This window comes from Bombus vosnesenskii, unplaced genomic scaffold (assembly GCF_011952255.1).
Source record: "Bombus vosnesenskii isolate JDL3184/JDL3185 unplaced genomic scaffold, Bvos_JDL3184-5_v1.1 scf7180000013353, whole genome shotgun sequence".
Lineage (NCBI taxonomy): Eukaryota > Metazoa > Arthropoda > Insecta > Hymenoptera > Apidae > Bombus > Bombus vosnesenskii.
This window is the reverse complement of record NW_022882989.1, coordinates 167000-193375: the sequence shown is the minus strand read 5'-3', so window position 1 is coordinate 193375 and position 26376 is coordinate 167000. Positions and strand designations below refer to the sequence as shown.

Sequence of the window (26376 nt, the reverse complement as noted above, 5' to 3'; positions counted from 1 at the left end):
CGAATATTAGCGTTGAACAGGCAAATATAACATTCTTAGGTGTTAGTTATACCCATTTTGAGTATGTATACATAAACGCTTCAATTTTAGCCAAACATTACTAGTCACCTAAACGGATATACCCCCCCCCCCTTCGCTGCGTTTAGGTCAAGTCCGAGTTTCCATTATGTTCCCTTTCACTATTGCGCTGTAAAATTTATAAGCATGCTTCATGACATACTTACTTAATTCACAGTAACGAATATTATCGAACTATACTTAACATTACTAACTATCGATTCAAAATATAAAATAGAAAAGCATAGATTGTTATCCTTCTTGTATAAACATACTACTAAGCTATAAAGTACCAACGACACAGTTTCAGCTAGTCGTACTTATTTAAAAATTTATAACAACAATAATATTTATACTTTTTAAACATTATCTGATATGATGAATATGACAAAATGTAATATAACATTTAAAATAAATTTATATATCATTAATACAAAAATAAATGTACTACGATATAGTAAAGCTTTCATTATGAAAAAGAAAATTTTAATCGATTGTATTCTATAATTTATGTTTTAGATAGTTGCGATCGATAATATAATTTATTACGTACATTTATAATTTCTAATTTCGGAATATCATCTATCATAGGAATATAAAATTCAATACAACAAAATTAACATAACAAGTTTGTAGAACATTTAATATAGCATGATAAAAATACCTGATACAATTACATTCTGAGCGTATACCTACTGTATACAAGGAAATCAGAGTACAATTTAAAATTCGTAGAACAAATATTATCCACAAAGATATACAAAATATATAAACATTCTATGCTCTTTTACAGAAAATATACATAAGAAATAAATTTGACTGAATAAAATCAATTAATCAGATGAATTTATTAAGGCTTATTAGCACACAGACACATGAACAAAGACGGACACAAAGAAAGCTCCTACTAAAGGTGTCCTCAGGTAATTAATAATATTATCAATATTTCAAGGACGTCAACGAATATGCAATTTGTCAATAAATATTGACAATATTGCATTGATTTTAGTTATTTGATCCTTTTAGTTATTTTTTTATTATTTATTTAATTTCTATATTTCGGCTTTGAATAGCTTTCAGCTATCAGCATCACGATCGTACATTAGTCTTTGTTGATTATTTTAGTTACGAACCTTGAATTATTAACAATATATATTGATAGCCCGAGAGTATACTAAGAAGGCTTGACAAATATTTTTGCATAGTAACTTAACTTAATAATAATATGATAATCAACAGATAATCTATTTAAAGTTACAAAAGAATTATATATTTTTGTTGCTGTTTAGAAGCGAATACCTCATTAACAACAACAATAATACTAACTATTAATTAATAATATTATTTATAATTATATATTATGCATAATCAGAGACACAATGTAATAATTGTTTTAAACATTTTTTGGATAAGATCATTGAATAAAAATTAATTTTTATTTAAGTAGAATCCAATTATTAATAAATCTCAAAGAAATCATTTAAATGGCGAAAAATTTCTTTGATTAATGCAAACCAATATCAGCGACAAGATTTCTTTCCGTTACATACTTGTTATTAACATTACTGATAATTATTATTCATTAACAACGCATAAAAAAAACTTAATTATAAGACCTACATATTTTATCGAATAAGAAAACGGTATGAAAATATACAATGTAAAAAAAAATAGGATAAAAGATATTGTAGCACGGTATTTTTATTAACATTTGTATTAATATTGTACAGAGTGTAAAGATTGTAAGTGTAAAGAGGATCGTAGCTTGATTCTACACTTTCAGATAGATGAAGATTTGTAAAAAAAAAAGCTTGTGACCTTGAAATTTAAGGTCAACTTTTTGTTATTGTAACATATTCTACTCATCGCGGAGAAGAAAAGTATCAAAGAAACCGTAGGTTGCAAATGGCCCCATCTTCCGGAAAGAAAATGTTAAAGTTTTAATCATTACAAGCTTACATTTGTATTCGCATTTATATTTACGTCTAATAAGAGAATAGCGTGATATATCGGAATACAGGAACGATGGAAGACCTTTACAGGTAGAAAATGTTCCGCGACGATAAGATTTTCAGCAATTAAGTTAACAATTTGGTGATCAAGAATGCATTCATAAACAAGAACAGGTTAATTATCACTCTTGCTTATGCATATTTACTAATCAGCTTACATAAAATAAATCGTTGGTCAATCATACGAATACGAGAAAAATCGCAATTTTATAAAAGCAAATAGCTATGTCACTCGACGAAACTTTGACCATTGGACGCTACGTAAGTTGCTACTATGCTTTTTGGACCGTGCTTGTGAATGCAGTAGCATTCGCAATCAACAAATGTCAGGATTTGGGCTTGCGAAAAACCATACGCAATAATTTTGGAGATTTAATCAAGAATGGGCAGGAATTGTGTGCCTACGTTGCTTATAGTTCAACATCCGTTGCACAAATAAAACATCGAATTGAACATGATTTTTATTATCAGAAGTGAAAAATTAAGTGTAATTTTGAGGAGAAATTTGACCGACATAAAATGCGCGAGTTCGGGATTGTTTGAACAGCCAGAAAAAAAGAAAGGAAAAAGCAAAGTAAAAAGAAAAGGACAAAGGAAGGAAGATATGCAATATACAACGATAGATTTGGAGTATCAACCTGTATCAATAGCTGCCATTTTTCTTGCATCTAACTGCAAAACGTAAACACATTGCAATAAAGCCAATTTAAGGATTATTAAAACTAACAATTTTCCCAAGAGAAAGGATCATTTGCGACACCATGGTTCTGTTGAGACTTTTGTTCCTCGTGATGAACAGAATACGTTACAATAAACAAAAAATTTGACCTTGAATTTCAAGGTCAAGGTCGTTTTTGCACAAACTTTTTTTTACAAGTGTACCTTTTTTACCTATACATCAACATCTTTTATTTTGTTCTTCGTGTCATATATTTTCATACCATTCCTTTTTGCTTAAAAAAATATGTTTTATGATTAATGTTTTTATGTTGTCAATGAATAACTAACTATCTATGAATATCTATGAATAACTGTCAGTAATGTTAATAACAATTTACAATAACTGAATATAAACAAACAAATTTTTTGCCATCGAAAATATTTATCGGTGATCAAAATAAAATTCCCATCATTGATAATAATTATCGGCAATCAAAAAAATCATTCATAACGGTTATTCGTAACCAAAACTTATTAATTAAAGATATTAACTTTTATACTATAACTTTTAAAATTTGTCTCATAACGGTTATAATGTTTGCACATAATACATAAGAAAAGGATCATATTTTAATTTATAAGTTACTAAATCAGACAAATTTGAGACTCTCGTGTAGTATTTGGATTGCAAAATATTCGGCTAGAGTGACACCGTTTAGGAGCTTTCGTCGAAGCCCAAAAAGGGGGTTGTTGTTCACGAAAATAAAGCCTAAAAGATTTCGATCAACTCATTGATGTATGGCATCCTTCTGAATTTTGATGGTACAAAAACTTGGCACTCTTAAACTATTGTATGGCTTACTCGGTATATATTGAATCGTGAGTATCGGATTAGGTTTGGATTATATTTTATCTTCCAGCCGCCGCGCCGCGAGGCGGCTTACAGTGATCGTACAAAAATCATACAGAAAGAACATTTGGAACATTGGCATTGACTGTGCCATCACGTGTTTTGCTGCTTACTGCTTACCACTCTATATGATCGCGGACTTACGCCGATTTCTACAGTTAAAATTTAAGACCTTTGTCGGCCAAATGTGCATAAAGCCGAATTTTCAAAACTGTTCTGTTCTGTCAAAAATATCCCTCATTTTCGACTTTAGCGACCTAGAATAGGTCCGAAAAACACATTCAGAACTAAAATTTCACAGTCCGGATACTATACTTTATTTACATATAAAGCTAAATAAAAGGTTAGCATCTTTAGAACATTATTTCATATAATCTGTAATAGTTGTATATACTTATACGACTTTGTAAATATTTTAAGAGTATCTAAAAACATGAAAAAGTATCAAGCGTAAAATATATGTATATATATATATGTGTGTATGTGCATTTACTGGGAATCATGTAAATTGTACTTAAAGGTACATGAATTAAATGTAATAAAAGAAATAATTTTCAAATAAATACAAAGACTAAAGTATTATCATTTTGTAGTGTTAAACAAAATAAATCTCAGAATATGAGTGATAACATGTGTGCAGCAGTATATATGTAAACTTCACTTTACCCGTGCTAAGAGCTTTCTTTTTCTTTTTTTCAGTCGCCTCATTTGTTCTTTTCTACAAATTATTTATCCATACGGAAATCCGTTACCTTACGTCATTCGCATGACCTGTTTCTGCTTGCCACCAGCTTCAATCCTTCTGTTGGCAATGTCGGCACTGTAAAACTGCAATCTGAATTCTTCAACGAACAAAAAATGACATCATGTTTTCTTAATTCACTTGTCTTAATTCACTTCATTTCGATAAATGATCCTATTCTATGTATTTACTGTTTTTTGTGTACACTCTGATACATTAACTTATCCAATAATTTTTCTAACCTTAATGTATAAGTACAATAAATATATATCCCAAAGAAATAAAGAAAATTTTAACTAAATAAATTTTTCAAATCAAAAGCGAACTAGCAATATTTTAGGAGTTTTGTTTATATATCTTCACTTTCATATGGAAAGCATTGATTAACACTAGTCAAGACCGGTCGAAGGCACTCCGAAACAGCATTCACACTGTGCCTGCAATCCAGTGACTGAAACGCAACGAGTAGCCGTAGTAGCATGCGTTTAATTTCACGCCACCACCCCTTGCTCTCTCTTTCTTTTCTTATTGTTTTGTTAGCTATCTTCCTCGTACATTCTAAACTCCGCCTGTTTTACTTTCCCTTCTTCTTAAACTTTTTAATAATTAATTTTTCATTATCTTTTTTTCATTCTTTAATCAAGAAGCTTGTTTCTTTCTTTTTTTTATAAATGCTACGTAACATATGTACATATTACAGTTAGTTTTAAACCTATCTTTTAATATAGGTTAAGTACATGCGATTACTGACATTTGAATTATGTCCAGCATGCTTTACTTTATATTTTCTCATAAATATATAATATGATATTATATATAATGTAAAGTATATTTGAACGTGTTGCAATTTTTCTAAGAAACTATATATATTTTTCTTATCTAAGATAAACTTTCCCAGCTCAATATATATGGATTCTTTTTAATCTTTTTAATACAATAATGTTAAGAAATTATACATAAAAAGCTGATTAATTTCTAATACCTAATATAGGTGAAAATAATACTACTTACGAAATTATTTCCAAAAATACTGTATGTAAGATTTTACTTTATTTTCTAAAACTAAATATTAATTTTAATCATTACTTTTGGACTATTAAATGCATATTTACCATATATGCAATATAGATATGAGATAGGTTCTATATTATGCTAGCAACCATATTAATATTTTAATATCTTTCTAATAGACAGATGAACAACTTGTATTAGATATGAAAAATTTATAATATTAGTACGGTAATATCTGTATTACATTTTTGTCCGCGTTTATTATGTTTACGATAGTTTTGTAACTGTTATAATTTTGAAATCTCCTTCCAATCGACAACAATTATATATGAATTATTATCATATAAATTAGTTCATTTTTCTGTGTATATCATTACACGACATGTAATGTACAAACATTACTTACCTAATGAGTAATTTTACAGTAACAGGTATTGAAATTTATCTCCTGAATGCAATGTTGTTGGATATTACAAATATATAAGAGAATTTTTTACTTATTGTGTCTGTTTATGGTGATACGTATTGTTACTGATATGTGCGCATGGACCTCGATAAAAGGAAAGCAAAGTCATTTCTATATTTTGAACTATAGATATCTACAGACACAGATTTGTTGCTCTGTGTATATCATTAGAAACGAATGAGATAATAATTTGAAGAATAATCATAATATATAGATCACTATACTACACTAAGATCACGGAGAAAGAATGTTATAAACATATTATACATATACATACATATACTGAATATTTATGTTTCATAATGGATCAAGTTGACAAGACAATTTTAATATATTTTATATCTTTAAAACTATTGACATTTTCATACATCAGGATTATGTAACATAAAAGAAATAAATAAAGCTAATGTTTTATTGATTTCTGATATGCAGTTTTAAATTATTTTTGACAAATCTTTAAAATTTAGCACATATATAAAAGTATAACATTTTCTTAATTATATATATATATATACAATGAGGCGTTAGGATCTTCCATGACCACAGCAGAGTTTCCTATACAAATAAATGACTGTTTATATATATATATATATATAATTTACATGATTATCTTTACTCCGTAAAAGATGTTTGTACTAACACTGGCGTAAAATTTAGATAAGTATGCTAAGAAAATATGAGATGACAACAGTACAAAGTTGAAGTCAATGTAGAGGAGTATAGCTTCTGAAGTGAAAGTCTATTTACCATGACTTTTTAATGATGGGAAACCATTTCTGTGAGAAAGACTGTACATTGGTCCTGTTTTTAGTAATACTATATTTGATTTGAATATTAAGAATTTTATATATATATATAGAAGTATATATTAAGAATTTTAATAATGATAGAATAAATAAAAGGTAATTTTTAAAATGTTTAGTAATAGAATTAGCAATTGAATTAAAAAATAGAAAAAGATACGAGTCTATTGTACGTGTACATATTTATATATTAACAAAAAAATTGAATATTCTTAATAAGATTTAAAACCATGCATTCACTTCTAATCCTCAGGAATGATTGGCATAACATAAACCTACTTTAATTTATAATCATGAAAGGTATTGATTTGTCTGAAGAATATTCAGTTTTTGCAAAGTTAGCAGAATGTTAGAATAATCGGAAGGTCAACTCAAAATGTTTTATTAACTTAATTACTGTGTTTGTAATAGTGAAGAAAGCAAAGTGCAAATCAAGATTCTTGTAATTGCGAACAGAAATATTGACTACTTAAAACTAACCATTGCCATTTAAAAAAGCTAGAGGCCAAAGGAAAGTTCTTTAACTACTTTTAATACTTTATTTCATTGGATATTACGACTAGCCTAAAGCAGATACGTTCTGCGTAAAAACATTCATAGTAGTGAATAGCATACTAATGATCAGAGTCAAACTGTTAATATGGCTTTTATGCTCGTTTTGTAATTCATGTTTGCAATTTTAAAAATAGTTATGTATTGGTCAAAATTGGAGGCATTCTGGTAGTCATAAAAGATGTCGAGTAGGATTTTTCAGCTGCACAGTTTCTATTTATGAGTGAAGTTTTACGAGCTTGTTTCATAACATCTTTTAGTTTTTCAAGGAAAATTATTACAATTGATATAAAATATTTCAATAACCAATAAAACTAATATTAATATTATTTAATGTCACTTAAGAAAAACTATACAGAAAAAGAGAAAATAATATGTTTATTGAGTTATTGATATAAAATTAATAGCTCAGATTGTTTATACATAATTTCTTAGTTTTTATACTAGAAAATTTGTTATACTATGAAACCTGTTAAATTTGTTACATTGCAACATTTAACTTGAAACAAAAGCTTTGAGAAAGAAATTGATTCTATACTAAAAGTAGAATATATAATGCATTTATTTTCCATTTTATCATTATTCCTCTTACAGCATTTATTATTTGACCAAGCGTTACCTTAAATATGTATACATCGACCAACCAGCTTTACTGCTTCCTTATTGTGAAATGTGTATGTTTTGTGCAATACAAATAAAATGACTATATTCATTGTTACGACAATGTCGTTAGTTGTTAAGCATCACGAAAACATTATGTGATGCACTATATATCAATGTTTATACAAATAAATAATAATACACAATAATAATAATTGTAAAAGGAATAATGAATATATTTTATTTCAACTAAGCAATAAACTATTATAAAGTTTAAAGTACTTATGACGAACAAGGCAGATACAACAATTTTTCATCGTTAAATATATTTAGACCGATTACTTATAGTTACTGATCAATAACATTGATAAATCGACAAACTGAGTCGAATTTAGAATATATTTAAAAATTCATTTATTAATTAAGCTTAAAATTATATAATGCTAGAAAGCATTCGATTATATCGTCTGGTTAAGAGACGAAAGATAAACCATCAAGACACAGACCATTTATGGTGGTTGGAGAACTTCGGTACATAATATATACTGATCGTTGATCAATAAGTCTGCAGAACGTACTTGCAAACTCGAACAGTAGCATATGAGAGTAATATAACGTAATGCAGAGGTTTCAAACATAAAGCTATCATTATTCGCTATTTACTATTCTTTTAAGTTATTTAGAATCGCTCACCTACTTCGAAACTATTCTTTTTCACTACAGTATCAAGTATAAATATTTAAACATGAGCTTTTATAAATAAATGCAAAAAATAAAAATTAGAAATAATTACTATACAAACAATAGAAATGTTTATATAGCGTTATAAATTATTTTCAATGAAATATTTACAGTGATGTATTATATTGACCACTAATATGACTTGAATATGATCATTCAATAAATATTATGCAATCTAAAATGTCACATCAAATGTGGGATGATTGTTTGATGATGATTGAAAGACATTGAGAATTAGATGTATAAATAAATAAATCTATAAAAAACATAGTCGTCTTTTATAAAACTTTTATTTTCATGAAAATATTAATTTGCATAAATAGGGACTACCATGGAAGAAGAAGAGAATCGACATCAATACAACTATGTACTTATACAGAAAGTAATTACAAGTAATCTGTACGTCACTGCTTCAGGATATTTCTGCACATGTGCAAAATGTTTTGTTATAGTTTCCTAGCCTCCATGACGCCATTGTTGCGTTGAGGTCAAATTATTCACTGTTAACCTTATCTTCAATTTTGCTTTAAAAAACAAAATTGTATATGTTGGTATGTTATTTATTCCTTTACCTTTAATTCTCTTTGTCTTCTTTTCAAATAAATATTTGCAGTAAAGTCAATGGCGGATTCAGACCTATCACCCTCCGACCCAAGAGCAATAAAACATGAAAATATTATTTCATCCCTGAAAAACTTGCTAGGCAGATATATAATTAATTAAATAATTTGCAATAAACAATACATATGAATCATAAAATATCATAAAAAATGGCATTATATAGTACTAGTGATTTTTACATTTCAAATGCAACCGTTATTTACTAATAGGATACTTTCTGTTATATTAATGTGCTACTTTTTATGAGTATATTATCTCTTTCCAGTTCTCTGTAGTTTTCAGTTTAACTGCAATAAACACCGACATGTAGCTATAAATTTTCTTTTCAAACGCTTGCTTCATCCACTGCAGTTATTGAATAGATTTTAATTAGAATGTTTGCTATACGTTTGACTTCCGTAATACTTCGAAATGTTCCATATATTTTGTTCCTGCACTTACATTACCTGTTTTTATTATTTTCTTTATTTAGTGTCTTAGGTTTCTTAAAATCATCTTCGTTATCTTATATACTAATACAGCAATTGATTTTTTAAATACTAATTATCTTAAATATGACAACAGATCGTGTATCGTGATAATAATATGATTGCACATTAAATTCTACTATTATTATTTTTTGACATAATATGATACAACTTAACTTTTACACATAATTATTATTATGATTGAAACGTATGGACAAAGGAAAACTTTCGTTTTCCGACTTGTCATTTTACTTAAATTATTTAAATCCCTGTCTTTTATTTTACACGACATGCTTAATATCTGATTCTTGACTTGGATAACACAGTTTTATGTTAAAACATTTGGCAATCGTTCTTGATAAGAAGAATAATATTACAAGGGAACGTGAAATACACTTTTGTTGGAACAATCAGTGGATAAATGATACTGCTTGGAAGTTGGAACACAGGCGACCTCTGTACTGTTCAACGTACTTACATATTATATAATAGCATGAGTATGTGTATATACATATATAAACTAGGATTCTCTGTATATGCGTTCATCATCGACAAAGTTCGGAATAACTCGGGCGCGCGGACTTGTTCGCTGAACGAGTGACGGATCTAGCAGACGAGGAGGCTGCGGAAGCTGAAAGCTCTGAAAGGGTGCTGAGTAACCGATCCTTGGCCGAAAGTGCGCGACAACGCTCGACGAATAAATACGAGAATATCCGAAGCTAAACTGACGATGAGCGGAGTTGTAGAGTGACGACGACGACATGTTTGCGGGGTTCGACCTCTACAAAATTGACATCGAGATTTGAATACGATATTGTTGCTAATAAATCAGCGTGATTAATAAGCGATGTTCTGTATCGTTAGCTGACAATGATACATCATAATATGAAGTGAAACGTGACGTGACAAATCCTTTGGAAAATCAGTCTGTGGTGAGCAGAGTGAGTGAGTGAGTGAGTGAGTGAATGAGTGTGTGTGTGAGCGCGCGCGCGTGCGTTTATGTGTACAATAACGTGTTATATCTCGAGAAACGTGCGCGATTTGTATGCAGCTGTAGAGAAACGTGCGTGCGTGCTGCGTGCGTGCGTACGTACAGTGTATACGTGTGTGTATGTGTGTTTACCACGAGTAAGAGCTTTGTAGGTACACATACACACACACACACACACAAACGCGCGCGCGCTCGTATACACAGATATATAACAGGAAGAAACGTAGCGAAGGTGTGTAGAGGCTGTCAAATCGTTTTCCGACCGCCGACCAGTTTTACCACAATCATTTCCTTTTCTTCCTTTTTTCCCTACTACATAGCCTATTTCCCTCTGTATCTGTCCCCCCACTTTGTAACCGCGAATATCTCCTGATATTCGTCTGGCCGACAGTGACCGCCGTCACGGCGTCGCGTCGGTGTCGTCGACGGTCCCGTTGAAAATATGCTTGGCATAGAAGCGTTAGCGGCATCAGTGTCGTGGTTGGTACTGGTGCTAGCGTTGGTACTGCTGGTGGTGCTAGTGCTGGTGTTGAGAATGGTCTAGCGCGGGTGTGCGCGCGCGGGTGTACCTCGACACAGTGCGGACGGTGGCTTTAGATTCGAAGCTGCGGAAGAAAGGCCGCGAACTCGGCCCTGCTCCGATGGCCTGATATACACTACGAGACGCGTATATGAAGCTACACTGCCCTGACTCGTCGAGTGAGTACTTTAATTATCATTGTGTTAATAGATTTTTGACTTAAATCAATCTTAACGATCAACCTTCAACCAAACTCGTCAGAACTTTTGTTTTTCCTTCTTCCCCTTTCAACACTGTCAATATTACATTCGTCCTTGTCGATAAGAATTCCGTAAGTTTCCACGCGTATTACATGTCTGTGACAAGGATGTCGCAATCATTACGCGTCTCCATCGATTAATTTTCATCGTATTTATCAATTAGTATCATCGATATACGTGCTTTCCATGTTTGTTACTTCTTCGATATTCTCTTTGTTCTCTTTCAATATCTTTTTTCTTTTTATTATGTTTTGTTTTGCGATCAACTGTCAGCTGTCCGCACCAATTAATCGGTGAAATCATTAAATCGAATATACTATAAATTTACTGAAAAGTGATTTTTACGCGCAGTATTACGATTAATATGTTGCAATTATGTAGATATATCGCGTGACTTTTGTTTCTCTGGAAAACTTTCCTCTCAAGAGGAAAGGTGAAAAAATGAGTCGGAAAATATCGTACGAAGCAGCTGCAATAAATATCGACCACATATTCTGACGATGAACGAAAGCTTAAAGAAAGTGAACCGGGTCACGACGCAGTTTCTCGACGCGCATTTCGAAAATGAGTAGAATATGGAAAAATTTGTAAAGCCTAATGTTGATCGCAAAACATTATTAATAAAAAATTGACACCAAATTTTCATCAATATCACGCATTTGCATTTTATCCATTTTGGGCACATAATATGCATAATAATACTTTTGACTATTTCGAAATCCAACTATTTATGCTTGTTAATTCATGGTACTAATATTAATATAGAGAATAAATTATTTTTAAGGTTTCTTATTAGCACACATTTCAAGATTGCAAGCATTGTTATTATTACCGGTCTGTATTTGATATCGTCATTGCTATAGTAACGATTCAACGAAAGTCAAACGATGCGAATGTACTTCCGTATTATCGAGCTATATGATTGTCTGCGATTATGTATCCCTCTTCATTACTGCTGTCTATTATTTATGATCTATACATAATACGTAATATGCAAACAATATCGATATGATAAAAATATTATTGAGATGTGTTCAGTATTACTTTTGTCTCATGGTTTAAAATAAACAAGTTTAGAATAATATTTAAATTTACGTTTGTAGTGTCATGTATATTGCGTGCGAAACGCATGTCTTGCAAAAGTTCAAGTTTGAGAATAATCATGTATTCTTTAGTAATTAAGGAGATGAGATATTTTCTTCGACATCAATCTTCAGCGATAAGTTCGAACAAAAAGTATTATGCATTTTGTATTTTGATTGCAATGTGTCAATAAATAATGAGAGCTATATCTGTTAAGAATTAGAGACTATGTAGCTACATATTACTGTAAAGTGCTAATATTTTTATGAATATTTCTTTATGTTGAGCAAAATGATATAGAAATCCGTTAATTTAATAAAATATTTTTCTACACTCCAGATTGATAATGTAGTAAACGATTTCACATGCTTATGCTTTGTTTCTTCCATATAATTTTGAATGATAAGGACACCGAAGGTAAGAGACGTTACTTATTTATTTTTTGTAAGTTTTCTTAAACGTAAAAAGACACAAGTATTAAACATAGATATTTCAAAACTATTTCTACCGTTAACAATAGAAGATGTGTAATACTTATTTATTATTTTTTATTATTATTTATTATACATATTTCTGGCTTAGAGCGGTTTAGAACGAACTTCCGGTTTTACATCTTTTATTTCATACATCTCTTACTTCCTATGTTATCTCACGCACTCACGCCCTCCTCATTCATTCTTCTTCATCTACGATTTCATTCATATCATATGTATTCTGTCTATAGACTATTTTAAAATTTCAGTGTTTATATATAACATAACGCCTATTATACTACTACTTAAATCTTTTCTTTGCTCTCTCTTTCCATCATATTGTTCTTTCTGGTAACCAATTCCTTCTCGATGTTCAATATTGCTTTCTATCCCACTTTGGTTTCCAAGATTTTTAATACAAATAAAAGTAGATTAATTTAAACGTATAACAAATCAAGATACAATAAGGAGTAAAATCTCATATTTGTCAATTAAATGAATTCTAATTACCGCATTACGTTTCTATCGCAAATACTTTGATGATACAATCAACGAAATTCTTATACCTACATTATCGTGTATAAGTATTTGGACACTGGATACAATCTAATCAAAATATTTATATTCTTATCTCTACTACTAATGCTTTGCTTCTTGCCATAATAGGGGTCAAATATTGTGCTAAAATGAAACTAAAACAAGAAATACATTTGTATCTGAGTCAATTAAATTCTATATTTATTTCTAATAAACCGCTAGCATTAGAAAAGTCTATATAGACTTTTAGAATGTGGTTGGAGACACATATCCCAATCGTTCTAAGATCTAAGCATTGAACAGATGCACTTTAAGTCACTTTTAGCTAAGGTGTTTCTGTAGAAGCAGTTTTCATTTACATATAATTATTGCTGTATTTATTTCTATTAATTAATATCAACCAGTGTTTTTATCAATATGTACTAATTATATATGCTTGCCTGAGATAGTATCAGAGGCAAAAATTAGATCGAAGAGCTTCATTTAAAATATATTTTATACATTTGTAATCATTTGCGAGTCCAAATACTTATGCGCGATAGTATACATATGTGTAAAAATAGGGCACAGAAAAATAACAAATTTTCGTAAGGAAAATAGAAAATAAGATATTGCGAAAGTTATTGATGAGTTGAAATAAACGTTAATCTGTTGAGGTACCTTCCCTATTACATATATGTATATATTTAGCACTACTAAAAATTTGTCGTACACATCGAGAAGCCGAAGTATTTAATGGTATAAATCTTAAGAATAAAATTATAATACTATTCGTAAATTGAATAGCTGCATTTTTTGTATAGTTAAAAGAGAAGTAAATGTTGACGTTCGTATATTAAGGGTATGCAGTAAAATAAAAAAATAATGTATTATGTTCAATCTATGGTAATTCCTAAATGAATTGATTACGAAGTGGATACATACGTGTATATTGTTCGCGTATAAAATAATGTTTCTGACCTTTAGCAATACGTTTCTTTTTATAGAATATGTACCGAATTTTGGAGATTTTATTAAACCTGTCTCAAGTCACTTTCTCTTATTTACCGCATAAAGCTACAGTTTTCTGCTAGTTATTTTTTATTATTACTATGTGTTATGAAACATACAAGAAGTACAGTATTTAGAAAACGTATGCACTATGGAAACAAAAAATGATTAAGTTCGGAGGAATAATTAATTAGTAAGAATTGTTTATTTCCTATCAATATTTTTAATGAATTAAAAAATTTAATCAAATTACTGACCTTACCTTTTTACCGATTTCGAAGCCCTTAGAATATGTTGTCAAGATCATCATTCTGAACAACTTCTTCCTATATATATGAGTGGTCGGTTCTAATTTTCAAATCATACACAGAGGTATTTTTGGTATCATGTATGCTGCGTAAAGCTGTTGATGTATTACCTACTCATGAATTTTGACGGATTATTTTCGTATTTTCATAGTGACGTATAAGCAGTGAAAAAAATAACAAAAATTCCAGTTACTGAATTTCAAATGCAAAGGAGTAGGTAGGATTAAGCTATTTAAGTAGTGGCGGCCCGTAGGCAATACCGATAATGGTGCGTCTACATTAACACAGTTATAATTTGTGCACATATATACGTACATAAGCAATAATTATAATATCTAATCTATAATTTTGTACAAAATATAGAAAGAAGGTACGTACAAGGTGTTTCCGAAATTATGGTACAAGCGATCGTGTGGTGATTCTACATACAAAAATAAGTGAAAAAAGAATAAAATTTTTTCCTTTAAGACTTCGTTTTTGAGAAAAACGAGTCTGAAAACCCATCTGGTACCCATGTTTTAACTAATTAATTTTTTTCTTCCTTTCCTAATTAATAAAAGGATACATACAAAGTATTAACGTTATTCTCATTTATAAAACCATTTAAATTAAATACAGAATAAAGGAAAATAATAATCGATATCGCGGATAAGATAACAACAATAAGGAAGCAAATCATGACATTGTCCATGTTTAAAATACAGACACGAACAGAAACAAAAATTTCATAATTCGAAGTTTCCAGTTAATCCTTTGTGGACAAGACCGTTCTGCGAGCGAGCGTCGCTGTGGACGAGAGGTATTGGCGCGCGCAGTTGAGAAAATATACACGTTGAACGTTTGCGTTATTCATTGTCGAGGCTTGTATTATTTTCATCAATATTTAGTTCATCATCATTGTCACTATTACTAGAAACGTTGAAACGTCTGAGCCGATTCATTGTTGAACGGAGTTCGTTTCCACTGTCTAAAGCATTGTCGTCGTCTTCTATCTTGTCAGGTTCAAAATAGTGTTCGTCATCACTACTATCACTATCGAACATGTTCCTTTTTGGAACTTTTAGGCATCGTGTATAAGGTAAAGAGTTAATATACGGGTGGTACCTGATAGATTTTCAGACTCATTTTCCTCGAAAACAAAGCCTTAAACGAAAAGATGTTATTTTTGTACGTGGAATCACCACCTGCGACCATTTGTACCATGATTTCGAAGACATTGTGTATATGGTACCAAACATAGTTTCGTGTATAGCTCGGAAACTAAAATCGACCATCCTATATATGTATAGGAAGAAGCTTTTAAAAATGGTGACTTTGACAACATATTTCAAGACCACTGAAGTCGATGAGGAAGTAATTCACTCAGTTCACCAAAGCTTAATTACAAATTAAATTTAATTTCTAATTTACATAAATAAATCTAATTTACTAAATTGAACAGTATGTAGATCGGATAATTTCGATAAAAAATTTATACAGTGTGTCCTATCTAACTTTGTCGTTCTTAATTACCTCTGTATTTGTCACGATAAAGAAATGTTACGAGAGAAAGTTATTGTATTTCAAGGGGGGAAATTAGATTATGAGTGTGAAGACCGTCTTAAGGTTAAATCCTCTAGGATTTTAATAATAGTAAGGTTTTTTTAAGTGGAATATCTTTTTTTTCGTTTACTACTAAAAAGGTGAGATCAAAACTCATCCAACCATGTCCCATGATCTTGAAACAACCTATCGCTGAAAACTTCGGAAGTAAATGACTAAGGCGGAAACGAAAAATGAATTACAGAAACAAAATAAACACTTTAATCATACTATTTATTAGTTTAATATGTGCTCAACTTTCCGATAACGGCTGCAGGCATAAAAATCCGTATTTCCAACGCATGTGCAATGTGCAAGTTTATCTTCGGATACAATAAAAAGAGCTAGCTAGTCATGCATTAGTTTGTATTGTATAAGTGTATTGAATTTGGAGGACAACATTCTCAGCGCACGGTAAAATAATGCAATTAAGATGTTTATTTTGTTTCTGCAATTAATTTTCTGCGAATTTTCACCTCAGTCAATTTCTTGCCAAATTTTCGACTCAGATCTTTTCAGGGCCATAGTATGGGACATGATTGGGGTTAGGATGCGTATTGATTTCACTTTTCTAATATAAACAAAAAGTTAATTCACTCTACTTAAAAGCTTTCAGAAGATACGACCTTCAGATGACATTCACTCTTATAACTTAATCTTTCCTCTAAAATACAACAGATTCTTCTTGAAACATTTTCTTGTATCGTGACAACTAAGAAAGTAATCAAGCATATATAAATGTTTTGAATTTAACGATAAGAAGATGTATGTATTGGTAAAAGAAAATTGTGCCATATACATAGTGTTTGTTAAACAGTGAAAGGTTTTTCTGCGCGATTTGTTTCTAATCATTGTATTACTTAAAATTGAGAACTACACACAGTTTGCCTCATTTGTTAGAATCATTAGCCAGCATATACCGATAACGTTGAAATATTAATTAGCCTTGTTATAAGTAGTATTATAATTAAGCTTAAAAATATGAAAATTATGTAAAAACACAATGTGAAATGAATAATTCCTTACAAATTTCAGTGGGCGTGCGGGGGTGACTGGAGTGATGGGATGGGGCTAGAGCCCCATGGAGTTCGGGTAGACCCGTCTCCAGCCCAACTCCCCAGCCCCCTCCGCCATCGATACCGCCACAGCTCCTGTCAGCGTCGCAGAGGGCCGCCTCGATCGCGATGGAGGCCTCTAATAATCAACAACAGAAGAAGGAGCCACGCGTTCACAGGCCTTACGCCTTCGACAAGGTTTATGAATTTCTTATTTACACATTATGAATAGAGTACTAGCTGCATTATTTAAACTTGATTCACAGTTCGCATATTGATACTAGTACAAAATTTTCCAGTCATTTTTCATTTTATCAAACATCGTTTTATGGCTTAACACCTAGCCAACCGAATAGGGAGATCTCCCCTCTGTAAAGTACATCGCTGCGTGACCGAACGGGGAGATCTCCCTTTTTGACTATTGCAACGCGTTTTCTTTTTTTGTTTTGTTTTGGTTATTACCAGTTATTGTTTACCTGGAATTGCCCCGAATTAATTGCACCACTTTTTCTGCTTTTATAAAGTACAGTATATAATAAAATACACCAATTTAGTGGTGTTAAAATTAATTACAAAGTTACACTATCAGTTATGACTAAGTAAAGTTATAATCGATCGATACCACATTGTAAACAGATATTAAAATGCATTATGAATTTTTAATTTAACGTTCAAGTCGTGTTATTTATCTTTAGTCATCCTTAATGTTTTTAATCTTGCCTATATTTTTTATACTTATAATATATCCTTTCTATTTGACGTTTTGTATAAACAATATGTGAAATCGTTAAATAAAATCATTACCGCAAAGTATAATTGACCGCCTAAATAATTTTTAGACTTCTTTGTTTTTTAAGTAGTGAATATTAGTCCTTGATACTGGGAAAACACGCGGTGGACAGCGTTATAGATTGGGGTTATAGGCTTGCTTGTCCGAGCGCAATGGGAAACGTATAGCTCGCTGTGGCGCGTGCGATTGGCTAAGTCTTAATAATTAAGTTGGAAAATTTTAAGAGTGTCTATGCTTACGGATATACGTAGGATACACAAACGCGCGCGCGAAGTTACTAGAGGTGTGCGATTCGTCCCGAGTATATATCGAGATCCTGAGCTTCGGAATGGGCCGAAAACAGTTCGGGCAAGGTCTGGCGGGATTTTAATACATTAAAGGTGTGCGGATACACGTATCGAGATTGCAACGGGTGGAGAAAAGTTTGGGAGGGATCCTTGGTACATGTGTACATATACCCGTGTTGCTCGTATTCCTGACTCGGACGCCGCGAGGAAGCCGGTTATAGGTTTAAGTAATAAACAACGACATAATTTGTCATTATTCGAAAGCGTTGCTGGATGTCGTGAGGGCAACTGAACTTGAATAAACTAACCCGAATCCAAACCCAATATGTACATTGATGATATTCACTTTTGATTCAGTTATAAGTTGTAACAGATGTCTTTTACAGCCTAGCATATGAACGTTGTACATGAGATTTTTAATCTCGCCTGACCTCGTTTATAGACAGAAGATAAGCGACCGGCAACCGGCAATCGATACTAGACGTACAATTATAAGCAGGATTCACTGTAGCGGTATAGTAGTTTCTTACAGATATTTCGGAAAGACCGGCTACGTGAGATCTCTGGTTATATGTGTAGGGAAATGTGTAATTGTTGATATCTCATTTACCTCGCTAATTTCGATTTTTGTATATTTGCATAGAACTCAGAATTTTGAACAACTTTTTTCTGTACATATAACTGCTGCTAGGTTTACAAGATATTCGCAAAGAACTGTTACTACCGCTACAGTGTACTCTGCTTATAATTGTGCGTCTGTATATACTGTACAATAGCATATGCATCGATATTGGTTTCTGGTCGCCTTACGGCAGTTGAATAAAATGGTATATAGTCTAAACCTATATAAACTATAAAAACAGAAGACAAGAATCATGTTCGAGTTAGGTCTCTTTTCCATTTGTTACGTCGAAGGTTCTGACAGACAAATTTTTTGATTATGGAAACACTGGTGTAAGCAAACTTTTACCGCGTTTGGAAAATTTCAAAATGCACGCTGTTTGTCGAAATTATTACGAGGTTGTGTACCATCTGAGTGTTACTAGCCAAATGGTAAAAAGTTAAATCTTTCTGTCAGAAGTAACCAATGGTCTCTGATCGAGCTGTAAATCACGTGTTATTTTGAACCTTCATGAATGAGTGAAATCGAACAAAGATCAACTTAATTTTTTTTTCAACGGGATCATATGTTTTTTAACACATTAATCGGTCTATCATGGCACTCCTTATAAAAAGTTTTTAACCTATATATATATTTATGTCGAAAAACTATTAGTAGTAAATAAAAAAGTTCTTGGGTAGGTTGAAAAACAGAAATAAAATTGTTTAATTCTGGATTTCTGTCAAATATTAACAAGCAGACATATGTATAGTATTACGGTAGAAAATTCTACATCATTGTGATATTAATTATTTCTATTAAAGATATTATAAATCCTAGCATTATGTATATAAGGTTCAATTCTAGGATAATTCAGGGATCGATCCTGAAAATCTGAAAATCGAGTTTATTGTGAAAACACTTAAATGAAATACAGAAGTAATCAACAATTAATAATTAACAACAATTAATAACAGTAATAATTAAATAAACAACAACCAATTAATGACAGTAAACAATAAATAACAAGTTCTGTACAATGTCTACCTGAAAATCGAGAATCGATTTTCAACGTCCTGAGCTACGTCCTGAGTCTTCAATGTTTTAAATAATTACTCTTTCTTCTGTGATCTTGTCTATCTCCGATGTTGATCTCTGTCCGTACGTTTGGGAAATGCGTGTCTCTCAAAATGGCTCTCCGTAAAACAAAGAAAGCCGCTCTGTCCGTGAAACAAAAGAAGTCGTGCGTCGAGAGACGGTCGTACAAACGTATTCGCATTTGAACTCTTAGAGAGTTTACATGTATTATTATTGTTGAAAATTGTGGATCTTTGAAGCCGAAATAATGTTATAGGAACACTAAATTTATACTGAGGATTAGTATTAAAATAATGAAATATTTATTTCATGAACGATTCCTTATATATTCATCGATACACACTTGCACGCGTCTCAGCACTTTCATTTATACCCGACTGTTAACCGACTCTTAACCGACTGATAGGTTTACATTCCTTTGTTTTCGAGACGCTTCGGACACACATACTTCCACACACTGATATTCGCATACAAGTATCTCTACTACGCATTTAACCTAGTCCAGCACAGAAAATTATACATATCTCAACAATTATATAATAATGTGATATAGCATTATAAGTTGATAGTGTTATATATTAACACATCCTCAGTGAGGACTCCTCACATTCTAACAACAAAATGACGTTTAGTCGCGCATGACTGTTCCGAACTTGGGTATAGCATGTATATATTCCATATCCGTACTTCGTAATCGCGCGCGATTAGTCTGTTGTCACGTAGGAGATACAAGAAATCATGAAATTGACAGATCACCGGTGATCTCGCGTCGTAGTTCGAACGTTTCACAAGTAAAGTAAAAAAATTTGAACTTTAGATACGGTAATAAAATTTATTGGACGAATCCAACAGAGTGACGGTTCAGTGTGTTAGAAGAAAAAGGTGTTGAATGCTGATTTGAGAGGGTTCTTATACTAAGTTTTGGCCCCTGTGGAGGGGTCATCATCGGGTGTATATCAGACACGGCCATTCTGTTACTATCTGGTTATTATTTCGATGGCTATGGCATGCAGGACGTTTTATCTACTCTATAACTGCTTCTGAGCGTGTGACTCTGCCGTAGTGACTCGCACCTTGACTTGGCAGTCATTCGCGGCAATGCGAATCAAAATGATGTCATATTCGATAATGGGGATCCAACCATGGGGAAGAGCGAGTAATTCTAACATAGAAATTCTTCAACGACTCCAATCAAAACACTAAGATCTAATAGATGCACTTTGGTAGGCTATCAACGAAACAATACATCGCGACCTTAAGATACCTACAGTTAAAGAAGAAATATCCAAATTCAGTAATAACATAAAAGTTAACAACCACCAAAACCCATTAGTCATTCAATTACTTGACACGACGGATTCGCAGGCTAAAAAGACACTATCCTCTAGATCTAAACATTCGATTCAGCTAGAATCAAACATACGATAATCACTTATTATTCACGTTTATACCACGTGTTATACCATACCAGAATAATTTACTTATAATTCTCAATGAGAATTGATTGTGAAATTCTTGCAAAAGAAAAAAAGAATATTTGATAATGGATTTTGTAGTCGTATGACTATAAAGTCAAGCCACGACATCCTTAAATATTCATAATGCCCATCGGGGGCGATGAAAGCGAAACCGCTTTCTTGAATTTTCATGTATTTACCTTGTTCTAGACGATCAAGTTAATCATCGATCCGTGATGAAGTATACCGATCCCTTACTGTTGTAGGATTTAAAGCTCGGTAATCCACGCATAATCTATCATTTCCATCTTTTTTCTTTACTGATATAATTGAGCTCGTATACGGCGATTGTCTGTGACGAATTGACGAATAATTATCTTTTCTAATATTCTTCGATCCTTGATTATTTTACGTACTATTTCATGTTGGGATAAGTTATTGGTATCTCTGTGGTCGTTCTAATATATTTCTCCTTAATATATTTACCACGCGAATCTTGTCATCTGTAATTACTGATATTACTAATTACTAATATTCCATCAAAACGTAATACAATTCTTCTTTCATTTTTGATGGGACGTCTGAACAAAGTTAAATAATTTTCTAATCCAATCTAAATAAATATATCCAAATACGTTTCTGGATGTATTTTCTTCTTTTTGTTTAAACGGAAGTCAAACAATTCGGGTTCCGTATCATTGATGTTTTGAAAATTAAATCCGTACCAGAGATGGTGTTTACTTGTAGTATAGCTTCGTACAATGATTCTCTATTCGGTACAATATAGAATGTTTGAAGTATAGATTTTGCACTATGTACAATCAACGTTGTTTCGGTTTTTGCAAATTATACCTTCAGTAATTCTACATAACGTTAATGTGCATCGTTCATAGCACCCTCCAATTCTTCTAACACTTCCTTCCCGCGGTGAAAATTGTTGAGGTTGACTGATAGGGGAACGAGTGGATGAATTTGTAATAGAAAAATATATTGAAATAAATAAGAGTATAAGTATAAGCACAGGTATAGCGTATGCTGATCCAGATCTTCACTCTTACAGTGTTATAATACAATAGGAAGAAGAATGATAGGGAGCACGTTCATATATTTATAGCAAAGGACATTACCAAAAAGTTAATCTTGTAGCTCTAGCTGAAGGCTACGAGAAACAGCTATAGATATCTACTTATAGCTCTTTTGTTTCTAGATCTTCTAACCCAAAACAAAATTTATATCCAAGGGCACAATAATATGGATCTCTCCTTATTTCGAATTTTTTGTTTCACTAAATTCTATTTTCTTCGTAACAGTGGTCTCCATATACGAAAGAAAAGTTGTAGAGTTTTTCCTGAAGTAATTACTTCAACAAAAAATGATGCGGCTGAATCTATCAAGGTTGTGAGATGTAGGGCGTGAAGGGTGCCAAAGGACTACTCGGCGTATTACTTCAAAATAGTGCGTTTATTGATGTTGTCTCGAACTCGCTGTCGACTTTACTGATCCGTTGCAACGACTAACTTCCTTCTAATTTGACTCTTGACTCCCGACTGACTAACTACCAACTGCGGTACTGAAGTCATATTGACGGACCGTTAGGCCTATTGAAGTTTCAGACCCTTTCAACCTGTCGGCACTTACGCTATATCGCAACACTGTATATATTTCGTCGGTCTTTCCGCGATAGTATAATAAGGAGCAAAGAAGCCGCTAGAAAGAGAATCATTGTGCCAGGACCGCGAAACGCGTCGCGTTTGTCACGTAAAATCACAAGTCACAACTCAGATTCTATAAAAATAACAAGGTTGAACCGAAACAGAACCATTAACTTTCTTTTTATTATACTTTATTGTGCACTTAATAGTCACAATTGAGTATACACTGAATTGACACGTATAAATTACACTTTACTCTAACAACTTTATACAAATTAAGTAGGCGACTGATCTGAGGGTAGAAACCCGGTAAAGAGATGTTAACTGTTCGAAAGATGAAAAATCAGTCAAGTTTAGTGACGATGTTGTGGCGGATGTGTAGACATCCGGTTGCCATCTTGCCCTCGGTGTGCGACCTGGTCTCTGATGTGGATTGCGATGTGGTTGATGTTACACGTTTGTCGTTAGTCGTAATTTTAGCAAGATGACGGTTACAAAGGCCTTGTGCCGCAACAGTTGAAACAACGTAGTCTCGTGTAGTTAATGGCGTAACGTGCAGACGACCTGTCTGAACTACCTTGATTTCTCTCTTCTTCATAGCTTGCTGTTTATATCGACACCTTCTATCATTATGGTCAATTTTGTTGCAGTCATAACGTCATTGCAATTTTGTAACTTTGGAATCATCTTTTTTTTTTGTTTGACACTATCAGGCTATTTGTCTGTGCGTGCAGCATTCTCTTCTATCTATAATTTTCCACATCTATAACGAGAAAGCGTCTCATTGAGCCGGATTATAATTTCAACAATTTGCTCTTCGCATATTTTTTATCTTGTTTTTTTCAAAAGAAAATTTTTTCCATCGCGTATTCTGCATACGTATCATATTCTTGACTGATCAACGATGCAGCTTTAAAAAAATCGGTACCCAAATTCCGATATCTGGGAAACGTGGCTAATAGCACAATCTCTAAATTATGCGACAGTTTAGCCACTGGCGTCCATTTTTCGTATAGTCGTTTTGCCGATCTTGCCAAAAATCGTCAAGATTTTTCTAACTGGCTTTCATCATCCAATTTCTGTTAGCTACTTTTTATCAGTACACTATGTCACTCCGTTTCAACATTTCCTGCTAAATAGGCAGAGAGACCGCGTCTATTTTAAACTGTATATCTTGAATTTTTCTTCGTCCACTATTCTGACTCATATTGGACCTAGATCAAGCCCATTTCTAACGATAGAAGTTACATTCAAGATCAACATTTCAAACTGTTTAATAATTTCTTTTGCAATCAGAAAATTCTATTTCCGACTCGTTTAACGCTCTAAATGTTATTAATGCGTCTGCTTTTTTCCATTTTTTCCTTGTCTCTCCTTTGCTAATCGCCAACTAAACTTCGCCTCCGTAACTTACCTTTTTGAAAAATTATAGCCTTGAAACTGTTGACGCTAATGTCACGTAAAATAACAAAATAAAAAAGAAATTTGAGGTGAAAAATAAAAAAAGAAAACTTTATTTTTTTTTAACAACAATACACTTTACGATCTACTTCCGAACTCCAGGCTTTCTAAGACTTTCTAAGACAGACTCTTATGATTTTACTTTCGATCGGATCCGATTACTTTCTTTTGTCATCCCTCAACATCCCCACCGTCCATGCATTTGCTAGGCGTCCGCGATCGTTGCCACGTGCTCTTTCTTCTAGAACCTTCGGTGGAAGGACCGTTGGGATGTTGATGGTTCATTAGGCACTTCAGCGATATACATTGTCGCCGAGTGCCGCCACATCTTTATCTCTATCGTCAGTCCGTCGGATTTGAAGTATGTCGGTCGTGACACTAACATATGCGTACCTCATAAAAGCATGTACGTGTCACGTCGAAGACGCGGGGAGTGATGAAATTAAGAAATCGCTGGTCGTTTCCTCTCGTCGTTCGAATGATTTCGCACAGGTTTAAACGTTTTACGAACAAGGTAAGAAAAATTCAGACTTTAGATATGGTGGCAGAATTTATTACGTGAATTGAACAGAGTGACTCGAGAGCTAATTTTAGGAAGGTTTATATACTATAGGTTTGACTCTTATGAACAAGGTGTCGCCGGGGTGTTGCCGGGACGTTACTGTTTTCTGACACTGGGACATTGTCTACGTTGTTGTTTCGATGCCCTGTGGGATGTTCGTTAGGCCTCCTTGATTTTTCTATTGCTAATTTATGACTCTGTGACAAAGGCATAGACGTTCCCCCTTTCATCTTTTTGATTTTACTAGAGTGCAGCGAGAATTTGTTCAACTCATGTAACTACGTCATAAGAAACATTCTGAGCTTTCCCAGATCGGTATTTCAGAATCTGAGACACAAAGTCCCATTTAACGTCACTTCTATCCCCTTCTTAGTCAATGGTTAATAATGTTTATACTGCCTGTTCATGCTTATACTCGAGTCGAAGTAGGATCACGAAACTTTTGAGAACCCAAACAATACGGGTGTATCGAGATCCCGCCCGAACGTTTTTTGGTCCGTTATGAAAATCATTTCATCATCATACGCTCGTGTGCTTGTTATAACATGTTTATTATAAGGTTCGAGGTACATTCAGAAATTTAGGGGTACCGGAAATTTAGGGGTAGCCTCGGCACTCCTAGATTAAAAAATAAACTAAAAATCTACAAAGCGATAATAAAACCAATTTGGACGTACGGAATACCACTATGGGGGACAGCAGCAATGAGCCACATAAATAATGCCAGAAACAATGTCAGAAACGAGGATATACGCAAAGAATTAAAAATACTAACGGTCAAAGAAGAAATCGGCAGGTACGCAGAAAAATACAAGGAAAGAACGGCAACACATCCGAACCAGCTGCCTGCTGAAACGAGCAAAACTCTCATAGAAAGAAGACTAAAAAAAAATCACCCCACTGATCTCACTAAAGAAATAAAATAGTCAAACTCGAAGATGGTATTCCCGCTGGGGGTAGCCATCCACATGTTATTTAGTAATTATGTTAGAAAAATTTACCAAATGTCCAGTTGGACAAATTGTAAA

General features: G+C 32.6%; 2 protein-coding genes across 12 annotated transcripts in view; one reads left to right on the top strand and one right to left on the bottom strand.

The window, feature by feature from the left end:
* The window catches only part of LOC117237018 (EH domain-binding protein 1), a 59930-nt gene extending 49862 nt beyond the window's left edge, over nucleotides 1-10068 (bottom strand). Inside the window, exon 1 of one of the 3 annotated variants that reach the window (XM_033500572.1) lies at nucleotides 8930-10068. The gene's annotated coding sequence lies outside the window, so the exon portion shown is untranslated. Of the gene's footprint in view, nucleotides 1-4391; nucleotides 5233-8929 lie in introns of those variants that run through there. The other 2 variants (XM_033500571.1, XM_033500573.1) reach the window with 2 other exon arrangements.
* A 196-nt stretch (nucleotides 10069-10264) lies between these two features.
* The window catches only part of LOC117237019 (regulator of G-protein signaling 9), a 41377-nt gene continuing 25265 nt past the window's right edge, over nucleotides 10265-26376 (top strand). For 2 of the 9 annotated variants that reach the window (XM_033500582.1, XM_033500581.1), the window contains exons 1-3: nucleotides 10268-10583; nucleotides 11025-11332; nucleotides 17421-17638. In XM_033500582.1, coding sequence (XP_033356473.1) covers nucleotides 17570-17638 — 69 coding nt within the window. In that variant the 5' untranslated portion in view covers nucleotides 10268-10583; nucleotides 11025-11332; nucleotides 17421-17569. Of the gene's footprint in view, nucleotides 10584-10960; nucleotides 11333-17420; nucleotides 17639-26376 lie in introns of those variants that run through there. The other 7 variants (XM_033500580.1, XM_033500579.1, XM_033500578.1 and 4 more) reach the window with 7 other exon arrangements.